At 35.1% G+C, this 18,876-nt stretch overlaps 3 protein-coding genes across 4 annotated transcripts; all 3 read right to left on the bottom strand.

The window, feature by feature from the left end:
• Positions 1–636: 636 nt before the first annotated feature.
• LOC129926027 (solute carrier family 2, facilitated glucose transporter member 1-like) lies at positions 637–4,898 on the bottom strand. The gene is made up of 4 exons (XM_056027849.1): positions 4,798–4,898; positions 3,743–3,818; positions 2,596–2,723; positions 637–1,452 (listed from the first exon to the last, which is right to left on the bottom strand). The coding sequence occupies exons 1-4, from the start codon at positions 4,825–4,827 to the stop codon at positions 1,204–1,206; spliced, it is 483 nt and encodes a 160-aa protein (XP_055883824.1). The 5' UTR covers positions 4,828–4,898; the 3' UTR covers positions 637–1,203.
• Positions 4,899–5,995: 1,097 nt separating this feature from the next.
• Positions 5,996–9,486, bottom strand: LOC106067366 (solute carrier family 2, facilitated glucose transporter member 5-like). Its single transcript, XM_056027587.1, has 5 exons — positions 9,344–9,486; positions 8,767–8,891; positions 7,582–7,752; positions 6,255–6,362; positions 5,996–6,063 (listed from the first exon to the last, which is right to left on the bottom strand). Exons 1-5 carry the CDS (start codon positions 9,484–9,486, stop codon positions 5,996–5,998), a joined length of 615 nt encoding a protein of 204 aa, XP_055883562.1.
• On the bottom strand, positions 6,034–18,855 carry LOC129926026 (solute carrier family 2, facilitated glucose transporter member 1-like). 2 transcript variants are annotated; one of them, XR_008777715.1, is made up of 6 exons: positions 16,898–18,855; positions 16,676–16,741; positions 14,924–15,084; positions 14,467–14,550; positions 6,255–6,362; positions 6,034–6,063 (listed from the first exon to the last, which is right to left on the bottom strand). XR_008777715.1 is itself a non-coding variant. In XM_056027848.1 (5 exons), exons 1-4 carry the CDS (start codon positions 17,084–17,086, stop codon positions 14,472–14,474), a joined length of 495 nt encoding a protein of 164 aa, XP_055883823.1. In that variant the 5' UTR covers positions 17,087–18,855; the 3' UTR covers positions 8,777–8,891; positions 14,467–14,471. The 2 variants fall into 2 exon arrangements, 1 of the variants encoding a protein (XP_055883823.1); XM_056027848.1 differs by lacking the exons at positions 6,034–6,063; positions 6,255–6,362 and adding an exon at positions 8,777–8,891.
• Positions 18,856–18,876: the final 21 nt, after the last annotated feature.

Genomic DNA, 18,876 nt, shown 5'->3' with positions numbered 1-18,876 from the left:
TGCAGAACCATTGGGTCCCAGCTTGGCTGCAGAACCGAGAGATCCCAGGTTCAAATCTGGACTGGGATTTTTTATTTAAGGGATATATAGGGCACCCGAGTCTGCCAACTCTAATGGGTGCCTGACACTAGTTGAGAAAAAGTAAAGGTGGTTGGTCATTGTGCTGGTCACATGACAACCTCATTAACTGGAAGCCACAGAAACAGATGGCATTAAAATCTTCTGCCCCAAGGTATGAAAGGGTACTTTACTTACTAGAATAACTTTTGATTATTTTATTTTTCCTAAAAACTAAATAGAAAAAAGTTCTACTTTGTTTTCAAGTCACCAGTATGTATTTAAGATGCTCAAACAGGACCAATATTGGGCCTTAGGGTTGACTGGTGATATGGTACATGCTCTGGACTGTCATCTCAAATTTCCTGGGCTCAAACCCTGTCCTGCAGGAAGTTTAGGCTAGGATATAACAATCTTCAATTACAAAGGAACATCCAAAACAAAACAGTTACATAAAAAATATCAAGATTAAATAACTGAAAACAGAATCTCACAATCTCATTCAAGTAATCAATGCTCATAAAAGTTGAAACTTATAATAAAAATATTTTTAATAGAAAAATAGTTACACTAAACAGTGTTCATATTGCACTGAAATCACTGACCAGATTAATAATAATAAGGCTTGTCTTCAAGTCTGAAGATTTAATGAAAGCAGTGTTTCCCTTGGCTACCTAGCCCCAGCTCAACTTACATATATTGCCACATCCAGATTTGTCACATTCAGCACAGACATTATCAGCCAGAATAAAGCTGCTTTAAATAGTTTTATAAATATAATATAAAATACTGATGGGGGTACATAGTTTTAAATCACTTTATTGGAAGAAAGTCTCTGGCCTCCTTTAAGTAAATGTATTAAATGGTATCTCATAAACAACTGTTGTGGTGTGTTATCACAATTCTATTGAGGTATGTTGATACATGATCATACATATTTAGAACAATATAACAAGTCATTTAAAATGATGAATATATTTTTTAAAACTGATTAATTGTATTAGCATTGATATAATAATGAAAGCCCTGTATATATTATAATAAAATGTTATAAATAACAAATTTATCCAACAACATGAAACTAAATCAAAAGACTAACATTTCAAAAAATAAAACAGCAGCCAAAATTGTTCAGCCACCTAAATTCTATAAGTAGCTGGACTCGATATAATATGCCGTCCCTTTTTCTGAGAGAGGTGGATCAATTATCAAGACTTGGGTGCTGTATCTGTTCTTTGAGCTTTTGTAGGAATTTCTGGATTCTGATCTATCCATAGTGGGAGATTTAAACAGCTGGCTAATCTCAGAAATACTTTTGCCTTTGGTCTCTGGGACAAACATATAGGTGAAGATGAAGAACAACAACAGCATGACGGAGAAAGGCAGAAAGGACTTCTGTAAGGAAAAAAAAAAGTAGTTTAGTAATAATTCAATTTTTAATCATGAAAAATCATCGCTGATAAATACAGTAGCGTAGCAAGGGATTTAGGAGTCCTGGGGGCTTGGCCTTTTAAGGGGGTCCCTTTGTGTTGACATTTGACATCTTGACTTGAGATAATGTACTTAATAAATAGATAAGTCTAATGTGTGCAAGATGGTCAATAATTTACATAACAACATGAATAGCAAGATAAAATGTCATTGGCTTAATATTTAATGCACAAACAATTTCAGACACTCATTTGGACGAGTTTCAAATTTTCAAATTTAGACCCCTCCGGTCCCCACCCTAATACCCACTAGATAAATATTATGTTTATAATAATTACATCCAAACAAGAAGACAATAATAGTCAAGCATTGAAAATGTTTTACAATAATTGAATATTTTAAAATTAATAACCTATTAAAATTTTATCTACATTAGTAGAGCCTATTTGATCTTAAAGTTATATCACTTAGTATTTAATATGGTATAAAATGATATAATTTTGAAATAATTTAAATCACTTTGTCTACATAAAAATAATGGACACATTGATGATGGTTATTGTAATAATTGTAGTCAAATCATAGTTGTCAATATCTGGGATGTATGAAGAATAGATTATGCTGTTTTTGTATAGGTGAAGGTGAAAAATGTTGAAAAAAAAAAGGAGTAGTTAATTCTATTAACTGAGTAATTAGATTACAATAGAGAAAAAAAGTAATGCTTTACTTCAATGACTAAACTGCAAATGTCTTTATATAACAGACAATTTATTTTTACAGCATGTCATTATGTAATCATAGAACATTTAGCAAAAAAAGCAGCACAGCATGAAGGAGTAGATTAAGTAGATATAGATCTGAGTGTTAAAGCGCTTGGCTTACGAAACCTAGGGAAGACTGGGATTTTTTATTTAGGATCTTAAGAAATCCCTTGAGTCCACCCAATTCTAATAACATTAGTTAGGGAAAGTAAAGCGGTTGGTCGTTGTGCTGGCCACAAGACACCCTGTCAACCATAGAAACAGATGACATCATTTGTCCTATACATTCCAAAGCCTGAAAAGGGTACTTTACTTGTTTAATTAGAGCCTCTTAAAATGTACTCACCTGTAAATTGGGAAACACTAAGCCAACAGCAAAGTTGCACAGCCAGTTGATCACTACGGAAACACTGACTGCGGCTGACCTATGACCCTGCGCAAACATCTCAGTCACCATGAACCAAGGTATTGGTCCTGAATCATAAGAGATTTAGAAGCCTAAGCTGAGGTTTCTAGACTCATTTCCACATGGGTCTTTCTTATAAGTTCAAAGACTTTAAGGACCTTATTAAGGAGACACCAGTCATCTATTAGAGATGCTCATCTATAGCAAATAAAACTATACATAGTTAGCTTTTTAAAAAGCTTATCTCAACTCACTGTCTGTCTAGTAAAAAGTTTGTACAGGTTATTTCTCCCACACCCTTTCTCAAATCAAGTTGAAACTGCACAATTATTCTTTGGCATAGACAAAGACATGAATCAATGAAAAAAATGTAACCCATTAGTTTATTAATTAATGTTAATTATCTTTTCAATACCAACAAGGGAAAGTAATCCCTCAGTATTAACAGATATGAATGAATATGTAGAGTGTGGTCCCCTTAGATAATTTTACACATTTCTTCTCACAAACCCACTTTCAGATCAAGTTGAAACTTTATGTAATTATTTATTGCACTTAACTAATCATGAATCAATTAAAAATTAGTCAGTTTGTGAAACAATATATAAGATTAAAAACAAATGTGGGTGTGATACTGAATTGCATGTTTTTCGTCTTAATGCATTCATTTAAGTTTTTTATAAGCATATGTATTTCATTATAAATTTTCTACTTAAAAATGAATCAGTCAATAATTAGGGTCATGAAGAAGACACCAAAAGCAATTGCAAGACAGTCCAGGGTAAGAAACCCCTGGAGATGAAAGGCTCAGCTAAAAATATAAAAAAAACTCCATCACAACTGGAACCAGCTAGAATGGCATCGTACGACAAACAATTTTATATATTCGTAAATAAGATGCATTCAGAAAAGAAGATTATTACGTCCTAGTCCAAACCTCCCAATAGACAGCAGGTATGCAGAGGTCCAGGGTTCAAACTTGGGACCATGGAGATGACAGTCTAAAATGCATACCACATTATCAGGTAGACATTAAAATCTTTTTTTATGAACTGCTTTGAATTAATTGCCTTCAAACTAAACACACCTGGTCCAGTAGCAAAGAGACAGGTGTAGATGATGACAGACACAATGCTTATGTATGATAGCCAGGGCAATGTTTTCTGAAAAAAAAAACAACCTTATCAGCTAAAGTTTAAAGGATTTTAAGAAATTGTAATAGTAGCAAACTAAAACTCTATGGCCATATTACAAGGTCTTTAGGAGTTGCAAAAACCTTCCTTCAGGGAACAGTACCAGGAAAAAGAAGAGGCAGACAGAGAAAATGATGGGAAGACAACATAAAAGAATGGACACTGAAAGAGACAGAGAGGAATGGAGAAAGATGGTTGACAGATTTTGCGTGGTGCCCCAAATGTCCAACAGACTAAGGGATAGATGGAATAGTAGCCCTGTAGTTTTTTATAAACAATAATTAGTTTAAAAAAAAAAAAGAAATGCCATCTATACATAAAGATTGATTTTTATGGAAACAGCTTGCTGCCCAATGCACTGAATGATGTGGGAGGTCCTAGGTCCTAAGTAAGTAATCTATGTAGATTCACCTGTAGTGAAAGGCAAACAACTAGTACTACTGAGGAGATACACATGCCCATGAGACCAATCATGTGCAGAGTTCTTCTGCCTGCCCGGTCCATGATCAGGGCAGATATGAAGGTTATCATGACTTTTACAACACCTGTGGCTACCGTAGCATACTGAGAAGTCTCCTTGCTCAGACCAGACCAGCTGAGTTTTAAAGTTTTACTGCTAAGCACTTCAGGAACACATGTCTGCTCAAATTGAATCTCAATTGAAAAATCTACCAACCCAAAAGGATTACAACTCAATATCTTCAAATGGAAACCTACCATTTAATACCATCTAGGTATATATAAGTATTTTACCTATGAGAGAACATCTTGAACTGAAATCTCTCATTGCATCACATAAAAACCAATGATCAAGGACATGAACTCAAACCAGCAACCCAAGTCCCATCTAGGTTTATTAAAGGAAGCAAAGCTATCATAGCAATGTATCAGTATCAATTCTAAATAAATAGGTTATCGACTGTATTGACTATAATTATATTAAACTCACAGCATTGATGCCAGAAAACTGTTGAGACATTTATAGTACTATGCATATAATTAGTGGCCATCGCCAATCACTGGTCCTCATCAAATCAAGCACACAAAACTAACATGAAAAAAAAAGTTATAAGTAGATTTATTGTTTTTTTTTTTTTCTAAGTGAAAACTAAAGAAAGACTTCAAGTAGAGAGTGAATCCATTCCATGATTAAATGTCTATAATAGTGTTTCTTTTTAATATCTACGTACAAAGCTTTAAAAAAATCTTTCTTCTTCTTCCCCATTCTCATTGTTATGTTGGAGCGTTCAGATGACTAGATCAATATATGATATGAACTACGCAGTGGTTTCCAAATCAGGGAGCTCTCCATATAGTTTTCTTTCTATTGGGGTGTTTTGGGGCCAGTGTCTTGTATGGGCCAGTTGGGTCCAGGTTTTAGAGAAACAATGGAGATGGATTGGTCACAGCCTTAGAAAAAATACCAACAACAGTGGAACCCCCAAGGCACAAGATGTAGAGGAAGACCAAAAAGAACGTGGCAACGCAGTTTACTAGATGAAGCTGAGATGACAGAAAGAGCTGGGAAGCCATTAAAAAACTAGCAAGAAACTGTGGAGAGTGGCGTATTTTTACTGAGGCCTTATGTTTCATGTTCAATTGATTAAACAAATTAATATATTTCAATTTGATATCTCTGGGTAGTTTTGTCAACTCAAGTAAACCCTAAAAAAATTAAAAAGTAAGGTACCCATTTCAGACCTTGCGATATATAGGGCAGATGATGTATATGTTGAAAGATAAACAAAATAAGTTTTAATATGAGATACACAAGGAGTTGCTGGCCTTTGTGCACTTGATGTATTGCCAACAGACATACAAGTGTGTGTACACTTCTGACCTTAGTGACCTGTAATGTACATCATTTATGATACAATATGGCTGCACTAATTAGTTGTTGATAGCATTGTTGGATAAAGGCTTTAGTTTTATTAATAACATTAGTAGCTGTAAGTTGCTTAACAATTCGTAGCATTGCTTCATTTAAGTTGCTGTCTTGCAATTGGGTGAACAAATCAAAGCACAGTGAAAACACTACTTTCACACCTTAAATAGTAGTAATTATTAAACTGACACTTAGGCCTTGTACTAGAGTTAATATAAAAAATGCAATATAAAAAAATTACCTTTGGTGAGTTCCTGAGGTCCTATCGTTCTTTCTTCATGGCCTCCATCTCTTCAGACACATCGCTTGTTTTTCTTAACCAAATCAGAGCTGTGTAAACAAAGGAAAAGACAACAGAATTTATCATGATTAACAGGTTTCAAGTGTTCAGAAATGTGCATCAAACCCCAACTTTGATAACTAGGATAAACAAATACCTGAGCACTACTAGATCACTAGAAAAAAAAAGTTGATAGAAATAACAATATGTCCATGACAAAGTAAAATTGTAAAAACCTCACCTGCTTCAGCCGCATCATCATCTCTTTTATTCACCAGCAGATATTTTGGAGACTCTGGGCAAAAGGTCAAGGTTACAAGACTGTATATTGCAGGAATAGTTGGACTAGCTGTAATGTAGGTTAAAAATATATGTACATAAACTATGTAAATTTTAAACAATCTGTTGGCCTAGTATTAATGCGCATGTCAATGAAAATGTATTGAAATTATGAAAATGTATTGAAATTTTTATTTGCTAAGGAATATGTAAAACAACATGTTGAGTATATTTTGTTTGAATGGTATAAGATTTAGTCACAACAAAAATGTTAGTTCACAAGTTCTTTTTAATATTTTTTCTTTTTGTTTTAAACTTGGTTTCATACTACAGAATTCAATTTTTTTCTCTCTTATTTCTTAAAAGGACCAAAAATATATAGTTCATACAACTAAACCAGTGATGCCATGATAGGATAGTGAAATGAGCTTTGAGAAAATGAATTTGAAAAGTTACCAGCCAAGCTGGCAACTGGCTATAAACTAATTTAAATATTTTTTAGGTGAGTAACTTTCAGTACATAAGGTCAGTTAGTAAATGGCCTAGTATACCAGGGATCAGATTACATTACAAAATGATGAATTGATACCAAGTTTGTGGTTAAATAAAATAATAAAATCTCAAGGCTATTAATTTGTCTTACTGTTATGGGTCCACTGGCCTATTCGGCTTGAAATACAACAGAGAGGTATTAAACAGGTCATCAATTTAATGACGTCACAGCCCTCTAAACAAATCTGTACAAGAAACTGGAAACAGAAGAAAAACGCTTGGCATTGAAAGGCCCACACAATCTTCAAGTCAGTCATGCAAAGAAACTTGCTAGACAAGTGATACACATAAGTTTGGTGCCTTTACAAACCCCAAGCACAAATACAGATACAAATTAATAGAACATCACAAAAGGCTGCAATATTTAATGCTCAATATGTTTTGTGTACCATAGTTCTATCCAGTATAAAATATAAATTGATCCCAATATCGACCTTGCACTAAATCAGGAACAATAACAATGATAAACATTGTGGTGTGATGCATACTCTCTCTTACTTTTAACATTTAGTGCACAGCTTGGCTTTCACAGTAAACCTTTCTTCAGAAGCTTAAACATTAATGAAATAGTTTTAACTTTCTTTTTCTCTCGAGTTGGATTTCATATGTATAAGCCTTAGCTTTTATTGTCAGCTAGGAATAAAATTCTTCCCCCTATTCAGTTTATACAAAACAAAGTTACAGTTAATTGTATTCAGGGCAATTATTAAAGTTTATTCTATAACAGCAAAACTTACCATCTAGTATTGGCCAAAGGGTTTCAGTGCCCAGTACAAGTTTCATTCCCAGAATTCCCCAGATGAGAACTCCAAATGTGATTGACAACTGGCTGCAAGTCCCACAAAAACCTCGCAGAGAAATTGGTGCTATTTTGGCAAGATACAATGGTGCAACAGCAGAGTTTAAACCTTTCATTGGAGCAAAATACAAACCATAGTTATACAATTTTAAGCATTTTTTTTTCAAAAGGTAACAATATGTAAACATTTTTAGACTCTGACACTTGCATCAATTAGGGACAATTAGACAATTATTATTCTAAGTTCATTCAGATTTCATGGAAAGCTCCCCAGTCCTCAGGCACGCTGGACATCATTTTGGAAAACACATGCTAATTGAGTTTGACGTAAAACATCTTCCTGAACCATAATGTTTGGAAATAAAGACAATGCCTACCGTGTATATATATAAACCACAGGATATGGGATAAATTGCTTTTACTAAGTGTATAGAATAGATTCTGCTGACTGCTACTTATACACAGTGTAAGTATAAAAGATGTTTAAATAGCATAGACATGGGACAAGTGGAAATTGATAAAACTTAACACTTTTAGTAAACAAACAAGAACAAAACTATCTTATGTCTTTTTTTTTATTTGCAAGCCTTACCTTGTACAAAATAAAAAAAAAAAAGGATATTAATTTAAAGAACTAATTAATTTAAAGGGCATGGCTGCATGGTGTTGCAGTATGCGCGCTAAACTGTCGTTCGGTTGTCATACCCTACCCGCTACCATCCCCCGTCGTTCTGGAGGAAGTTTGGACTAGGAAGTTAATTATCTTCAACTCTGAAGAAACATCTGAAACATGTACAACAAATATTTCTTACTATTCCTTTTTTTTTAGTATCACTTTAAAAAATAAAAAGCCTTTTTAACTGTTTTCTCAATAATAACATTTTGTAAATAGATTTAGATTTTATTTTTATAATCCTTTTCAACTATGTTACTAATGTGTTTTAATGTATTTTTATTTATGCACAATTTGTAAGACCAATTCCCTCATGGATAATTTAAGATGATTATCACTATTACAGCTACTCACTTCATCATTGCCTTGAACACATTCTAACAATGTTACACAAACAGAAACAAGTATCAACAATATCACCAGAAACAAAGAGTTCAATGTAGTTCTCACCACAACAAATGCCAGCCACAACACGTCCAGCAATCAACACCTCAAAAGAGTTGGAGACTTTGCTGCAGCCTTGGAGAGCAGCACAGGTAAAGGCAACAGCATTATTCAAGAGTAGAGTACCTTTCCTAAATGAAAGAAGACAAAATTTTTGTAAACCACAATGGTGTAAAAAAAATAAATAAAAAGTCCCCTTTCAGACCTTAAGATAGGGCTAATGATGTAAAGGTCATCTATTTCTGTGGCCTATGGTTAACAAGGATGTCGTGGCCAGCACAATGACCAACTGCCTTTACTTTACTGCACCTAATGTCAGGTACCCATTAGAGCTGAGTGGATTTGGAGACGCCCAAAGATCCCAAAATAAAAAATCCCAGTCTTCACCAGGATTCAAACCTAGGACCCCCGGTTCTGAAGCCAAGCACTTTACCACTCAATCACCACACCTCGGTGTAAGCAAAACAACAACTAAAAAAAATAAATCATATTCTTAATGAACTAAAAGCTATTAATCACAGTCTGTGACTGGCAACACTGTTGCAGACTCCTTAGCCTACCCTGGAGAGTTAACAACACCTACCTAGCAGGCTGTAAGTTTCCATCATGTCCTGGCATAAATCCAAAAAAATAGAAATGGAAAAATGGTTTCAGTATTGACACGAGTACCAAAATGTCCAGAAAGTATGGAAGCACACCAGGCACCCTGATCATGCCTCCCCCCATGGTGGAGGTTGCCAAGGCCTGAACAAGCTATTACACCACAGTGCAGTATGGGCCACTATTCCATTGGCTCATATTTTGCAAAGTTCAGGCCAAGCTTTGACTTACTGTGCCCCTGCTGCAGGAAAGAATACAGTCTAATGATGTTTGTAAAATATTCGTGTTACACAAATAACAAACTAGTGTTTAAGAGGGAAGACATATTAGGAACTCCATTTATTACGTAAACACAAGCGGTGTTGCACTGACGCGCTAGTGTGCAAATGTACATATAATACTATTATGTTACATCTCTCTTCTTTAATTTAGAAAATCTATTTATCAGAATAACTAACAAACTAGTCAACTAAAAAGTCTAATCAGTTCATCACAAATCAAATCTCTTGGGTTTGTTAACTATTCTGCCTGAGCGTGTTACGTAAGGTTCATGTGGTCTAGCGGTGTTAGAAGAAGCAGTGTGTAGTGGCGGCTCACAATCTAGTGTAGTTTGTAATCTTGGACTCTCTAGATCTAGAGGTTCTGGTTGTTCTGAGATGTCATCTGGAAAGTCATAATTGTTGTCAAATCTGTTTGCTTTCTCAGAAGACTTTCTGATGTGTTTTCTGTTTCTTCTGTAGACCTTATTTCCACTTTTGACATTATATGATCTAGGCTTAGAATGCTTCGAAACTACTGTTCCTGGTTTCCACTTAGAATTAAGTTGCATTCTGACTGCCGTTCCGTCTTGTAGTGGATTATGACTCTTAACTCCTTTCCTCTTATCATAATAATGTTTCTGAGACTGTTTTACGGAGTCAAAGTGTTTCTTCACCACCTTGAGATCTGGTGTCTTAGGTGTGAGTATTTCCTCGCTAGAAGGTAACAAATTTCTGGGTCGGCGTCCCATGAGTAATTGTGCTGGCGACAAATTAATATTACTCAGTGGAGTAGTTCTGTAGTCTAATAGCGACAGAAATTTGTCTTCGCTTTTCTTCCAAAGTTTCTTCACTGTTTGAATAGCTCTTTCAGCCTCACCATTAGAACTCTGAAAATGAGGACTCGACATTTCATGCTCTATTCCGTATGATTTACAGAAATTCAGGAATTCCCTTGAAGAGAACTGTGGCCCGCTATCTGACCTTAACCTTCTAGGTATTCCATGGCATGCGAATATACTCTTCATTGCTTCGATGATATCTGATGTGGTTTCCTGTGACAGTTCTTTGACATCAATAAACTTTGAGAAGTAGTCAACTAGAAGAACATACTTTTTACCCTCAAAGTTAAACAGATCACACCCAACCATGCTGTATGGAAGGTCTGGTGTCTTGGTAGGCATTAGCGGCTCTGACACATTTTGATTCTGATGTTCAGCACACCTGCTACAATCCCTAACTGTCACTTCAATGTCTGCATTCATGCCTGGCCAATACATGACTTCTCTGGCTCGCTGCTTACACTTGACTATTCCTAAGTGAGACTTGTGAATCAGATTTAGCATGTATTTACGTAAGCTTGGTGGAATGACTATTCTCAGACCTTTGTATATAATACCATCCGAAGTTGATAACTGGTCTCTTGAATCCCAATATGGTCTGACTTCAATTGGAGTCTCGCTTCTTGTGTCTGGCCAACCAGTCATAATTACTTCCAGAAGCATTGAAAGTTCCTTGCTTGTACAGTCTTTAATTTCACTGTATTTCGAATCACTTACAGAGATCATATGCACTGAATCATCTGTAAATTCACATGTCTGTGTATCAGTATTTGGTAGATGTGCACGAGAAAGTGTATCGGAGATAAACATTTCCTTGCCTTTTCTGTAACAGACTTTTAGATCATACCACTGTAGTCTTATTAGCATCTTCTGTATTCTCATTGGTGCTGACAATAGAGGTTTCTTGAAGATTTGCTCCAGAGGTTTGTGATCATTATAAACTGTTACTTCCTTACCAAATATGTAGCAGTGAAATTTGCTTGTACTATACACAATTGAGAGCATTTCCTTCTCAATCTGAGCATATCTTGTTTCTGTATCTGTGAGAGCTCTTGATGCGTATGCAATTATACGGCCTTCCTGGAGTAATACTGCTCCCAGTCCATCTTTACTTGCATCACATTCTATCTCTACGTTCTTGTTGACATCATAATATGACAAAACTGGAGGGTTTGTACAAAGATGTTTCAATTCTTCAAAACTCTTGTTTTGTTCATGATTCCATTGAAATTCTACATCATCTTTTAGAAGCTTTCGTATTGGAGCATCTGCTTGACTTAGATTAGGAATAAATTTTGCTAGGTACTGAATTAAACCTAGAAATCTTCTGATTCCATCTTTGTCTTGAGGAGCTGGCATGTCAATAATTGCCTTTATCTTTGCTGGATCTGGTTCTAAACCTTTCTCTGACAAGATGTGACCCATATAAGGTACTCTGTTTTGCCTTATCTTGCACTTGTCATAGTTCAGCTTTAGATTGTACTCCGTTGCTCTATGCATGACTTGTTTCAAAATGTGATCATGATGTTCAACATCTCTACCAGCTACTAGAATGTCGTCTATGATGACATATGCTCCTTCAATACCTTGAAGCATTTCATGCATAATTCTTTGGTAAATTTCTGGCGCTGATTTGATACCAAAAGGTAATCGTAACCATCTATATCTTCCCAGAGGTGTGTTGAAAGTTGTGAGAAATGAAGATTCTCTTTCAAGCTTTATTTGCATAAACCCTGACTTGGCATCGAGAACTGAGAACATCTTCGAATTTGGAATATTAGTGATCACATCTTCAATAGTTTTCATCGGGTGATGTTCCCGTCTGATTGCTTTATTGAGATCTTTTGGATCAACACATAATCTCACTTTGTCATTCCTGAACGAAACAACCATGGAGCTAACCCATTCAGTAGGTTCATGTACTGGAGTAATAAATCCATCAGCTTGCATTTCTTTAAGTTTTTCTTCAACTTTATTGCGTAGTGATGCTGCTAAGCGACGTGGTGGATGGATAACTCCTTTAGCATTTTCCTGTAACTGAATCTTGTATTCTCCTGGCAGTGTTACAGTTGTTTTCAGCATTTCAGGAAACTCTCTTTGTAACTCGTCTTCTGCCTTGGATTCTATGGTGTCAATCCGTTGTAGTAGTCCTAAACATTCTGCTGTGTCACCACTCAAAATGTTCTCTTGACTAATGTCTACTACCTCAAACCTTGCTTTCACCTCTTGGATATTATTTTTCAAAGGTAGCACTACTGCTCCTAAAGTCTTAATAACATGATTAGAGTAAGACTTGAGCGACTTTGCTGAATAAGCAAGTTTTACTTTGTCTTTGAGCTTTTCAAACTCTGACTTGACAAGAATGTTACATCTTGCACCAGTGTCGATACGAAAAATTAATGTCTTGCCATGCACGACTAGTTTTACAGTCCACTTGTCTTCGACGACATTGATGTTCTCAATATTACCCTTTCTATACTGGCTACTTGCAGTGCTAACAGGTATAATATTTTCATCACTGTGACTGTCATCTTCTACTAGATTGACGTTGCGTCTTTTTCTGCACATTTGAAACCAGTGGTTTTTCTTTTTGCAGAAATTGCATGTGGTTCCTATTGCTGGACATTTTCCCTTTTCGTGGTTCTTGCCGCATTTACTACATAATTTATCTGAGTTATCTTTAGACTTCTGCTTTAGTACATTGTGTGACCCTCTCTTGATCGCTAGAACTTCTTGGCCCCTAAACATTTTCACTTGGCTTTGCGACATCTCATATTGTTGTCCTATTTCTATAGCCTTGCTAAGGGTCAACTTCTGTCCCTGATCAAGAAGTCTTAATTGTACCTTTTCGTGTATGACTCCACTAATGATCAAATCAATAAGCATATCGTCTGGGTTGTCATACTCACAGTCCATAATGAGAAGCTTTAGGTCTTTAACAAAGTTATCAAAACTTTCTCCTTCTTCCTGCTTTCTCTGATGTGCTCTAAATCTAGACACTCTTTTATTTTGTCTTGGCCTTATGTAGTCTTCTATTTTCTTTAATAGCAATTGCGGATCTCCCTCTTCATTATCAGTAATATTTAGAGTTTTGTAAACTTCACGGCCTTGTTGACCTATCCACATTCCCAGCCATCCGGCTTTTTGTTTACTATCGGCACCAGCTAACGGTCCTTTGAAACAAAAGCTCACCTGCTGTTGAAATCTTATAAACTCTTGATACAGATCTTTAGCATTCCAATTCAAGATTGGTTGCTCAAAATAAAAAGAAGCCATTATTAGATTAATAAAAACCTTTGTCTGGACAGCTTTTCAAGTTTTATTCTGACACCATGTAAAATATTCGTGTTACACAAATAACAAACTAGTGTTTAAGAGGGAAGACATATTAGGAACTCCATTTATTACGTAAACACAAGCGGTGTTGCACTGACGCGCTAGTGTGCAAATGTACATATAATACTATTATGTTACAATGTTCAATGATGATGATGATTAACCACAGTTCTAATTTCTGTCTATCATTACAATAAAACAAAACCTAACTACTGCGCAAAAACATTTCTATTTAATTTCTTCTATAAAAAAAGTTAAATCCATTTAGAGTCTTCAAATAGCATAATTCTAAAATTAAAAAAATTTAAAAAAAAAAATATATATATATTTAAGGTGGTGCTATGAAATTAATTAGCTATTACACTTTGTAGTTAAAAAATGAACTTTTGACAAATGAAAATAACTTCAATTCTCTTATCCTGAAACATTTAGCTAGTTTACTTTTCCACATTATTATGTATTAAATTTGGGTACATAATCACCTAATAATTAAACTGCTTGTTTGATATCAACAGTGTTCCAAACAATTTTTTTAAAACTTAGTTTAAAAATATTGCTTTCCTAATAGATGGTTTTCATACAGACTGAAACTTTGGGATGGCAGAGTAAATGGAAAGTTGAAAACAAAAAATGGAAGGAACTGGCCAAACTTTGATGAAACAGTGACCTACCAGACTCATTTGCCTCCATCAGTGGCAAGATCATGATGGCTCATCTTGTGGAAGGCAAGATGAAAGCGTGGGTGGCCTACCAGACTATTAAAAAAGTAAAAAAGCACAAGCTTAAAATTCTATCAACATATCACAACGTCCTCAGGGCACGCAAAGACCTTCCTTCAGGGAGCAGTACCAGGAAAAAGAAGAAGAGGCAGACAGAAAAAGCGATGAGAAGACAACATAAAATAATGGACAGGCCCATTATTGAAATAAATTCAAGACAAAAGACAAGAGAGGAATAGAGATAGACTGTCAACAGATCTTGTTTGGTGGCTAAGGATTCAACAGACTTAGGGAAAGGTGAAGGTGAAAACAGCTCGTGACAGTCCCCTGTAAGTTAAAGGGCGTAAAAAAAATATTTCTGTTTCAAATTGTTCTTTCTTTCCTTATTCAAACAATCACTTCTCCTCACCTTCCAAATTTCCCAGCAAAATATGCAGCAGAAACTCCTCCCATCATGCCCCCAACACAAAAAAGGGCCACAGTCATTGCCCAGAGCATTGTAAGCAGTGAGTCTGACATGACTTCATCATACCTATCAAAGTAGGTTTCATTGAAAAAATCTTTGATCACCTGTAGAGGAAAAATAAATTATATAGAAACATGCAGAAACAGAGTATAGTTTCAGACATTCCTTCAAAAAAAAAAGATTACTATCTCCTGGCTCAAATCTAGGAAACCAAGGGATGGAAGCTGGCAGTGTTTAAACGTGGCCCTGAAAGGCCTATCACACAACCAGTAGCTAAGAATAAACACATTTTTGTTAGTAAATGTAGAAGAAACTTGTTTCCGCATAGTAAGTTGAGCTACGTACAGAGAGACGACCATGTCAAGCAAACTCCAAACTATCCATTCCTCCCCTGCAAAGAGCAAATCATTTCAACTAAAAACAGGAGACATATCTTTAAATTTTCACCTCGACAGAATAAGTCCCACACTCTCACCAGTCTGTGGATATTGCAACCACCCTTATAAAACTGTCAATCATATCCTCTTTGAATTTCCTAATTTCTTTCACTTAGACAGACCCTATTATCGCAACAAATCAGTATAGCCAACTCGCTGTCTTTTTTTTTTTCAGCATGCTTTTTTTTTCCTTGGCATAGACTGCATAAGAGTTTACAGCTCAGCAGCAAAAAGTTGAAGAAGAGTAGGCTTTGAAAACCCAGTGCACAATAATATTACAAACCTGGTGGTGACATAAATGGGGGGGGGGGGGGGGGAAGGTAGTGCTGTGTGTGTTTTTAGTTGAGGCAAATTGCCCCAGGCCAGCACTGGACAAATGGTTAACCAAGATGAGTTACAGTACACGCCAGTTCGGGAAGGACCTGTGTTATGATAAGGAATCAGACAAGTCACGTCGAATGTAGTCATAGAATCAACCAGAATAGTCAAAGATGTTCCATCCAGTTCTAGAAGGCTTATAAGAAGCCTATATAAAAGCGAATGAGTCAGAGTCAAAAAGTCATTTAACATTACCTTGCTATTTCATGAGTACGAGGAAAAGTCAGAGACATAACCAGCATGGAGTGAAGTCAATCCGGAAGAGAGAATTGAGTACAAGGCAAGGAAGAGGCAAAGTTTTTGTACAGTCAGTGTTACGTTGTTGCCAATGGTACAGTATTGGCTGTCATTTAAGCCTATTTGACATTAAACTGTTCCATTACTTTGGAGCCCTGAGTTGTCATAATCTTTGAATTGGTTGTGTCGTGTGGTGCAGTTTGTCGAAAACCTGGATAGTGAGAAACGTTACAATAATACAATAATATGCTAAAAATATTTAAAAAGAATGAAACTGATCGCAGCATAGTCATAAAGTTTTCTTTTCTTGTTTAAATGCATAGTTGGTTTAATTTCATTTTTTTGTGTGTAAAGAATGCAAGAAATTAATCATTTACTTGTAATCTTCTAAATAAACAATAAATGGAAATATTTTAAGCATATTTTATTTGGTAGCATTGACTATCTCTGGACTGTCAACATGATGGTAATAGGTTCAAATCCTGCCAGCCACCGCCCCCACCCCTCAAACTATTTAAAACAAAAACAACTCTTAGAAAGAAAAAGAGAGACATATCTGAGTAGCAAAAAAAAAGAGTCAGAAAGAAATCGAAAAGAAAAATCAGGGTAAGAAACAAAGCATTTCCTGGGGGTTCAAATCAACCTGATTCGAGGTCTTGAAACTGCCAAACAAATGACTGCAATGGCTGCTACTTGTAGGTTCTCCATTCTGATGACAAAATCAAAAGTTTTGTTTACGAGTTACACAGAGTTACGAATCTATAAAACTGGTACTCATTGTATGTTTCTTTATTCAGAAGGTGAAATAAAAAAAAAAAAAAAGACAATAATTTAAAATATTGATAACCTATAAAACTTAGCTTACCTCTTGAGGTGCATTCAAGATTGCAGTATTCAGACCAATTTGTAAAGGACTTCCAAGTATACAAGCTAAAACTGCTAAAGCCAAATGAGATTTTGATGTCTGCAAAGAGATACACAATAATTCAATATGCAAAATATAGAGTCTAATAAATACTCGACCGGCGGCGTAGCATACACCGCTATTTTGCATGGCCAACCTTAGGCCACTGCAACCTATGTGACCGCAGTGGGCCCAGCACTTGTATAGGACCCGCGCTAATTTTAGGTGTATAAATTATTAAATTAAACCATTTTATAACTTATAACAGATTTCCCGCGGCCTCCAGTCTCCAGAAATAGATCTATCTGGAATCTATATTAATAATATTATGTAGAAACACTAAGAATCTAATTTTGAATTAGAATCTAGACTAGACACTAGTCATTCTAATTTCTAGTCTTAGGTCTAGTAGAGAAAATTCAAAATCTACATCTAGATCGGGAGTCTACATTATATTATTATAATTTTATAATTATTATATAGTAGTTTATTTATTTCGGACATTACATGAATTCGGACATTCGCTGTTTTTTGTGGTCATTAAATAATTATTTTAATATGTATTATAAAACTAGCGCGCTGTATAATGTGCTTGTCCATTTTCCATTGATTCTAACCCATTTAATTCCATTTAGCTGTCTTTTTATGTAAGAAAAACAAATTTCAAATTTGTTAGTCAGGTTGTTTTTTCCTATGTTACCCGGATGACTTTACCTCTTCCTAGAGTTAAGACTATATTTTTTGATTGGCTAAGTCTATACTAATGAGCCAGACAATATTTATTCTGTTTTTTGGAGCTAATTTATTTGTAATTCCATACCAAAAAAAAATTAATACGGTGTCCGAATTAAATTACGATTTTCTTACCAAAATTTATTTCGGACAGCCTGGAGTTTTTGGACATCAATAAAAATGATCTTATATTATATTTGTTCGTTTGTTGTTGTTTTTTTAAATAGAGAATAAATGGGCAAATGTTTGAAGTGAGCTTGGTACATTGAATGAAGTTAAATGCTTAGATCTAGAGTAATCTAGACCTACTAGAAGTAACTGGGTAGATGTTTATTTTATGTGTGTTGAATGTTTGGGGTTTGCATGATTAGATGTGTGTTGAATGTTTGTGTTTTTTTGTTTATTAATTTAATACATTTCTAATACAGATGATCTTTTGTAGTATATAGGCCCCTACAGTTACGATAGCCATTCTTGCCTAAATGAATCCTCTATATTCTCTCTATATAAATCTAGATCTATCTATAGGTGTCCGAATAGCATAAACTACTACTAGGTCTAGATCTAGATCTAACAATAACAGTCATAGCAGCACTAGTTCAACTAGTTGCACTAGATCTAGTTACCTTAGTTACTCTTACTGACTATAGACGAGTAAATCTAGATGTAATACAATCGGGTTTAAGTTTCCAAAACACAATCTCTACATTAATTTCAACAAAATTCCTTGCTACTGCTGCATAAAAGACTAAAGAGTGCTTAAATAACTCTTAGTCTAGTCAGTAGTAGATATATTCATATAGATCTATAATATATTCGTCAGTAAACAAGAATCACAAAGTATTAGAGTCTAGATAATTAGTTAGAAAGGAATGTGAATGAGATTTTTTTAGCATTCTTAACTTGGCAAGGCTCTAGACTAGCGTTGAAGAGATTATTTGTGCATTCAATTTTTTACAAATTCAATGTAAATCTTTTTGCTGCATTATTTTATTTTTACGTCCCATATGCTAGGACAAATTTGTACAAATACTCCTTCTTCCCTAGTGCTATTAGAGCATGGAATGGGTTGCCTGAGCTAGCCAGGAAAACCAGTGACTTGGCAGAATTTAAGTCATTGGTTAATATGCATGACTAAATGCATGACGCGTAGGACGTAATCATCTTCTTTTTTGAAGTAACGTCTGTATTATATAAGATAAGATAAG

The sequence above is a fragment of the Biomphalaria glabrata genome, chromosome 4, assembly GCF_947242115.1.
Source record: "Biomphalaria glabrata chromosome 4, xgBioGlab47.1, whole genome shotgun sequence".
Taxonomy (NCBI): domain Eukaryota; kingdom Metazoa; phylum Mollusca; class Gastropoda; family Planorbidae; genus Biomphalaria; species Biomphalaria glabrata.
This window is presented reverse-complemented; position numbering and strand designations above follow the sequence as displayed.

Bases quoted from the DNA above. Each gene is read 5' to 3' on its own strand.
- LOC129926027 (XM_056027849.1), bottom strand. From the start codon at position 4,827: ATGTCTCAACAGTTTTCTGGCATCAATGCT. The intron at 3,819-4,797 runs GTGAGTTTAATA...TTTTTTTTTCAG, and splicing joins AGTTTTCTGGCATCAATGCT to AAAACATTGCCCTGGCTATC. The intron at 2,724-3,742 runs GTGTGTTTAGTT...CTTATGATTCAG, and splicing joins TCTCTTTGCTACTGGACCAG to GACCAATACCTTGGTTCATG.
- LOC106067366 (XM_056027587.1), bottom strand. From the start codon at position 9,486: ATGGGGGGAGGCATGATCAGGGTGCCTGGTGTGCTTCCATACTTTCTG. The intron at 7,753-8,766 runs GTGAGAACTACA...CTCCAATGAAAG, and splicing joins TGTGGCTGGCATTTGTTGTG to GTTTAAACTCTGCTGTTGCA. The intron at 6,064-6,254 runs GTGAGGTTTTTA...TTGTTTACACAG, and splicing joins TGATGATGCGGCTGAAGCAG to CTCTGATTTGGTTAAGAAAA.
- LOC129926026 (XM_056027848.1), bottom strand. From the start codon at position 17,086: ATGCAAAATAGCGGTGTATGCTACGCCGCCGGTCGAGTATTTATTAGA. The intron at 16,742-16,897 runs GTAAGCTAAGTT...TTTTGTCATCAG, and splicing joins TCTTGAATGCACCTCAAGAG to AATGGAGAACCTACAAGTAG. The intron at 14,551-14,923 runs GTGAGGAGAAGT...CTTTTTTAATAG, and splicing joins TTTGCTGGGAAATTTGGAAG to TCTGGTAGGCCACCCACGCT.